At 33.5% G+C, this 7,047-nt stretch overlaps 1 protein-coding gene across 1 annotated transcript; it reads left to right on the plus strand.

The window, feature by feature from the left end:
• Nucleotides 1–3,610: 3,610 nt before the first annotated feature.
• Nucleotides 3,611–5,891, plus strand: LOC110421853 (uncharacterized). The gene is made up of 5 exons (XM_089784435.1): nt 3,611–3,746; nt 4,609–4,705; nt 4,861–4,978; nt 5,076–5,228; nt 5,413–5,891. Exons 2-5 carry the CDS (start codon nt 4,698–4,700, stop codon nt 5,644–5,646), a joined length of 513 nt encoding a protein of 170 aa, XP_089640561.1. The 5' UTR covers nt 3,611–3,746; nt 4,609–4,697; the 3' UTR covers nt 5,647–5,891.
• The last annotated feature ends 1,156 nt before the right edge of the window (nt 5,892–7,047 follow it).

The raw sequence follows: 7,047 nt of genomic DNA on the forward strand, positions 1-7,047 counted from the left end.
CCGTGACAGTTAACCATTCTAGCAACCAATATGTAGTATCAAGATGCTTTCTTATTTTGCATATTTGCTAGTTGCCCTTTGATGACAGTATTATATGGTCAAAATCTATTCTTTCTTACAGGAATTTGTGATGATTATGAGTCATGAATTCCTTCCCAGTTCAAACTCCCAAGCTCCATCCGATACCATCTTTTGATAGCAAAAAGGGTCTTTGCCCACCCAAACGAAGATCATTCAGATCAAGGAAAAAGTCTAATACTAAATTAGTAACATTAATAATCACTACTCTATGACCCAAACCTTCCACCAACCTGAAGGATTTCGATTTTCACTACCAAAGTAAATTATAATGATTTTGATGTTGTTCCAGCCATCCCAACTGTAATTAAGTCGAAAATATTCCATGGAAGTTAAAGTATCGGCGCTAGCCCAACCTGGTAACTGGGTTGGACACCTCAGCAAAGATTTTGAAGATTCAGGCTCAGTTCAGTTCAACCCGAATGGACATCTTCATCCCAACAACCTGCCACTCTTTCTGCTCCTCAATAAAATTATTACCGCTTTGCATGATGGAAAAACAAAATTACCTGTTTTATTTTATTATTAACAATAACACACTTAATCATACAGTCCACACTGCCTGTTTGATGAGGTATTGACATAATTCAAGCCGCCATTAATTTGCAACTACCCGGAACGGCCAAGGCTGAATCGGATTAATGGTGAACTTTATTACCTCGGGACCGCTCAACATCGCTGCGACTGAATGTTCACCAGCCTAAAGAGGAAAAAACTAGTGTAATCGAAAATTTTAGAAGTAATGTTGCAACGTGCATTGCATTTTTGAGCCCATTTTTGGAACTTGAATCGTTAAAACTAACTGGCCAAGTCTGTCTTAGCAATTTCCAGCAACCTACGCTCCAGGTCCAGTGCTATTACACGAGAGTAGAGTCTAAAAATATCTCCCATGCTTAAGCTTGTGGCAGCCAAGCTCGGAACATTTTCTTAAAGCATGAGAATATTGGATAATGTCAAGGCATTTTTCCTTTCAATCGTCCTATTCATTGGCCAAATGCTTGGCAATTCTGAGCCACCAGCATTGCCACGGCCAGCTGCCTCCCCTGCCGATGACATTGAAGCAGCAGTACTTGAGCTGCCGCTGCACGCTTCTGCTGCAAGAAACCAAGAACTCCAGCGGCTGATTAATTTTGTAGCTCTTCAGCAGAGTCTCCAACGGCAAAATGTAATCTTAACATTTTGCTTCACGTCAGCTATTGAAGTATCCCTACACCGGTAATCCTCACAAATCAATCAGACCCAATATCCTCCCATTTTTTTATCTTTGGCTATTTTATTCACCTTTCTTCTTCTTTTGGTTGTAAAGCTAATGGATGGGACGTTTGCCAAGATTTTCCGAGTGTTGGAGAAAGTTGGAATCCTCCTTGGCGCAGCTGCGTTCTGCTACATTGTCGCAATCCCATTTTCACCTGGCCTCATGTACACTATCTCCGCTATCTCCTTGCTTATTGCTCTGGTCTGTAAATGTATCCATGTCACGGGCAAAGCTGGTTAGAGTTGGTCATATCCCGTTTCAGCTTTCAAATAAATTGAATTATGGTCAAGTGAGAACGCTCGTGCTCTTTCTAGTTGCAATGCGTGGAGGAAATTATGGTTTTGCTTTCTTCTCTGTTTTATAACCAAAGAGCACTAATTAAACTCTTATGTTTTCTTTTTTGAAAATCTAATTAAACTCCTATCTATTAAATTACAGTAAAATCTCTATAAATTAATACTTTTGAAACCATTAAAATTTATTAATTAACCAATATATTATTTAATTAATAAATTAATAATTTATATATTAATTACTAAAACATTAATTTATTCATATATATTTTTTAAAACCTTTAACTCAATGCATTTATTGTATATTGTAGTTATACGAATATTGCATAATTATCAAAGTACTAATTATCATTATTTTATATATTATTTAATTAAAACAAGTTCATGAATATAATTAATCTTATTATACTCAATGCATTTATTGTATATTGTAGTTATACGAATATTGCATAATTATCAAAGTACTAATTATCATTATTCTATATATTTGTTTAATTAAAACAAGTTCATGAATATAATTAATCTTATTATAACTCAATGCATTTATTGTATATTGTAGTTATACAAATATTGCATAATTATCAAAGTACTAACTATCATTATTCTATATATTTGTTTAATTAAAACAAGTTCATGAATATAATTAATCTTATTAAATAAAAGTTATGAATTTATCTATTTTTACAACAAACTAAAATTATATTTGATATATACTTAATTAATATACTTCATGAACATTAAGTAAAGGAAAAACATGTATAAAAAGAATATACAATATCACAAATGATAAAACTAAACACAATGACTTGTTACTATATAAATAAATCAATAACGATGGATGACATGCGTAAAACATATATAGAAAATCTAAATTGTACCAAAAAGCAATTATAATAATAGATATAAAAAAAATTTAACTTACAAATAAGTCAAGTAATAATATCAAATACAATCAAGACGCGCTCAAATAAAAAATCATATTGTATAATTTTCTTTTACAATACTAGAACATTATACTGAAGCTTCTTAATCCACTAAAAAAAGTTATAAATGAGATTTATTGAGACATCAATTTAAAAAGAAACAAATAACATTAGAGTCATACTTTGTAAAGATCTCTTAATTTAGTCATATATATATATAAAATTATTAATTTATATATCAAATTAGACTTATATTTTTTCTTTAAATGTATTATCTTATAAATTTAAAAACTTATTAATTTATCCTGTTAATCCCAAGTAAGGATCGATTAAAAAAATTGTTTGACCAAGATTATTAATTTATCAAAATTTTATTGTAATTTTCTATTTAAGACATGATCTCTTCTTGAGTTTAACGAGAACATGAACGCATTTGCTAGACTAAAAAGATTAATACAAGCCATGGCCAAACCTTGTTGCACATTGTCTAGGAGAACGTTAGTACTTAAATCCTCTCACGTACAAATATATGAAAAATCACAATAACTCGCCACACTGGGCTCTGCTTCATTCTCTGTTATATATTAATGGGTTTAGATGATCTTAGGGAAGCTAATCACCCAACCAAAATTTTATTAATGGCTTGTTCCATGTATGACATAATTGGAGGGTTTTAATAGAATAGAGCCTTTAAATTTGTGCAACCCTTAATCATATTAATGGGTTTAGTCTAATATTATATTGATTTTGTTTGATTTATTTATTGATTTCTTCTGACGATATACCATTTGATATATATTAAAAATTATTTAGTCAAAATATTCTATTATCATCCATAGACTATTAAAATTGCACCAAAAAATATAATATACTATTAAAATTACACAAAAAAAGAAAAAGAAACCTATATACACAAAGCCTCCAACACAATTCAGCGGAAAATTCGACTCTTTCTTCATTATTTTATTAGCTTGTTAAGCCCAATGTTAATCTAACCATGGGCCACCAATCGAGCCCAACTATTTTATTCTTTAGTCCCAACAGTCCAACAGCAGCTAAAACAGAGCCAACCCTGTTCTGCTCCACGTTGTATGAGGAGCTTCTCCGCCGTCGTTGTAGGCGGCGCCAGCACCACCACTCATCACGCCGACCACCACTGATGAGGACGTTTCGTTCATGGTTTCAACTTTTGTAAAGGTACCAGAGAGTCCTTTTTGCCCTATTGCTGACTATTCTGCATTTTAGTAAAATTTTTGTGTTACAATTATCTTCTTTTAATCTAAAATAGACTCCATAGGCATATAAAATTTTGGGTCTTTCAAATTTTGTTTAGTTTTTCTCTATAGTTACGTTTAAGGGTATTTCTTTTTTTTTTTTTTCATATTCTAATGTGTATGAATTTATATCAATTTTGAGGTGCTTTTTTTTTTTGTTTCAAGTTATTGTTTTTGTGATTAATTTAAGTTGTTTAACGTCCTGTGCTCAGGTGCAATTGAAGTGTTTGCTTATATTTTTCAAAGAGAAATGATTAAGAGGCCAAAGCTAAAATCGTTACATGTTCTAGCTATTTTTCTACATCTGATGTCTTCTTTGTTTTCTTTCTAAGAGAAATTTTAAAATTTCAAGCTACCCCTTTTCTTTCATATAATGAAAGATTAGAACTTTAATTGAAGGGGCTTTGATTTTTGTGCATTGGTTTGTCTATGGCAGCATGAAGAAGTTTGTTTTTCTCGTCGTTGTGAATATTATTGATAAAACCAAACTGTTACCGGTTACTTTACTTCCAAACCAGGAAATATTGATCTTGTTCTGATTTCTCAGTTCCAATTGTTCATTTTCCAAGGTGTTTCATCACTTGCCAATATAAAATTTGGCATCTTGATTTCTATTGGTTATCAGTATAAGCGAAAGACTATTCAAAACAAGGTTTCGCTGTTATCTATACTTTTGATTACTTATGGAGAACATTGCAGCTGTCTAGGAATACAAGTGGAAAACTACTAGACATAACGGTGGTTTTGTTTTTCTTATATATTTGATTATGTTTTCACATTTGCAGGATCTAGCCACCCAGCTGAAAACTGCTTGTGTACTGTGTACAACTCGTATACTTTACAACGATCAGTTTCATCTCCGTTACCCTCCAGGATGAAGATGTATGTGCTTCCCTTCATTTTGTTTAGTTTGTTGCTTTAAATTAAATGCTTTAGCTTCTTTGGTCAATTTGTTGGTGACTTTCTCTCATTTTTTTTCTTATTCATTTGCCTTGAGGTTTATTTTTAAAAGTGTAAGAAGGTGTAGTCTTTTGCAGAAAAGAAGCTAATGCTGGTGCGCTTACCAATTTGGAAGTACTTGACTTTCTACGATCTAGAGGGGCTTCAAAGGATCCTACGAGAGTTATTGTTCCAATAGCACCCTCTGAATTCAAGGTTGAAATTTTATACTGATCTTTTTACATATTTATGTTCCTATGGTATTGAAGAAGTGAAAATGTATTTGTTGCTGAGTTGTCTTGGTATGTTCTAGGTCTATGATTATTTGGTGGAGAGTGCCGCTTGCAGTCAAACAAAAGAACACATCAATGACTTCTTGGAAAGGAGTAAAAACTATAAACTTGCAAAAGCTGAGGTCCTCAATATCATCAATCTGAGACCATCTGCTTTAGTTGAAATCGACCCGGTAAAACTTTTCTGTTTAATGTTTCTATTTTAGTAATATTCCTTGAGCACCATCAATCATATACATGTCATCCATGATCATTCCTGTCTTTTATTGCTATGGTGCATTTATTGAATAGCCAATTTGATTTGGTGAAGTGTCTTTCTTTGACACTTGCATTGCTGAATTTTATTTGTTTTCCCAGATAATTGAGCAGTCTGAGAAGCGTTTTGGAGAACAACTAGAAGAGTTGGTTAATTTGGTGGTGGAGGTGTTGCCAGAGCCTCCTACACAAAAGAATGCTGAACAAGGGAACAGTGAGGATAAAGAAGAAACTATAGACAGGAAAGACATGGATGAGGGTGAAAGGGAAACTGCAAATGGTGATGAGGATCCAGCAGAACAAACTGAAGATGGTGAGAAAATGGAGGATGGTTAAATCCCTCTATAATTCCAATAGCAATCCTGCTTCTCGATATATAAGCAGGGGAAAACCAGTTTGTTGATCTTATGAACTTCAGTAGACGAGTTCACCAGAACTAGGTTGCTATAGGCTGTAGCCATGGCATGAGATTATTATTATTTTTTTCCTATGAATCAGATGAGTTGTACAATTGAAATTCTAGTACTATACCTTGTTATTTTCATGGGCGCTTAAGGCAAACCATTCAATTTGTGGCTCAACCTGAATCGGGCTTTAGCGTGAACCTACCCCTAAACAAGGATTGCAAGGGGAATCCAATTAGGAAACTCTTATGTTGCATAAGATTGAAATGTTTGTACTTTGAGATGAGGGTGTGAACAAGGGTGTTGGATTTCAGAAAAAAGAGTTCTCGTAGATAAATCAACCACCTAGTCCACCAGCATCCCCCAACAATCTTGTCAAATCAAACATCACTTCCAAGAGTCAATTCTTTCTCTCTCTCTCTGTCTGTGTGCCCTGAAAACTGCCCACAGTTGGTGAAGGTGGTGACTGATGACTGGTGAAGGAGATGGGCAAACTGACCAACACCAACCTTTGGGATTTGAATATATTTTGGAGCCACCAAAGGCCCTGCCCCTCCCCCCTCCACCCCACCCTCTCCCTTCTTTTGGTCAAGCTGCCTCACCTAACCCAGAAAAATAGTTCACTTCTTTTTCCTCATGAATATTGTGAATTACAAAAACCCCTAATACTCTTACTTAAGCACTTACTAATAATTTTAAGGAAGAAATTCTAGCTTCTTGTGATAACAAAGAATTGATTCATCAATCTCAGATTTTAAGTTATCTTATACTTGAATACCATGATTCCAAATTGATGTTATAACTTATTCCTATTGGTATTTTGTTGCAAGTTAAAAATTATATATTTTAAAGAATTAAATCAGATAGTAGTACTGGAATTTTATAGAAGTGATTTTGTAATAAAAATTAAAAAAATATCGAGAATTTATTGTAAAAAAAAAAAGCTCGCAGTAGTAATTTATGAAAAGATAAATATGTCAGGTCTGGTGAAAGGACAGTTGAACAAGACATCATAAGGAAATTGGGAGTGGAATTCTCTGAGTACATCTACAAATAATCGTCCCTCTTTGATTGATATAAAGGTCTGTAGGGAGTAGGGACCCTTTAAAAGCAAAGCCTGAGCCTTCTTTTACTATTTTTCTTTTTGGCTTTTTAACAGTCTTTTGTTTCTTTGTTTTTGAAATTCCCTTCGTTTCTCATACCTTATTTTAGTAAGCAACACTGCACATGTAGCAAACAGATGTATTGTTCAAATTCCAACCCTGTAAGCAAAAGAACAGGAAGCAACCCCCTCGTGTGTCTACAGTCTACTGAATTTATTACGTGAGCTCTC

Source organism: Theobroma umbraticum, unplaced genomic scaffold (assembly GCF_002168275.2).
Source record: "Theobroma umbraticum cultivar Fairchild unplaced genomic scaffold, ASM216827v3 scaffold_130.0, whole genome shotgun sequence".
Lineage (NCBI taxonomy): Eukaryota > Viridiplantae > Streptophyta > Magnoliopsida > Malvales > Malvaceae > Theobroma > Theobroma umbraticum.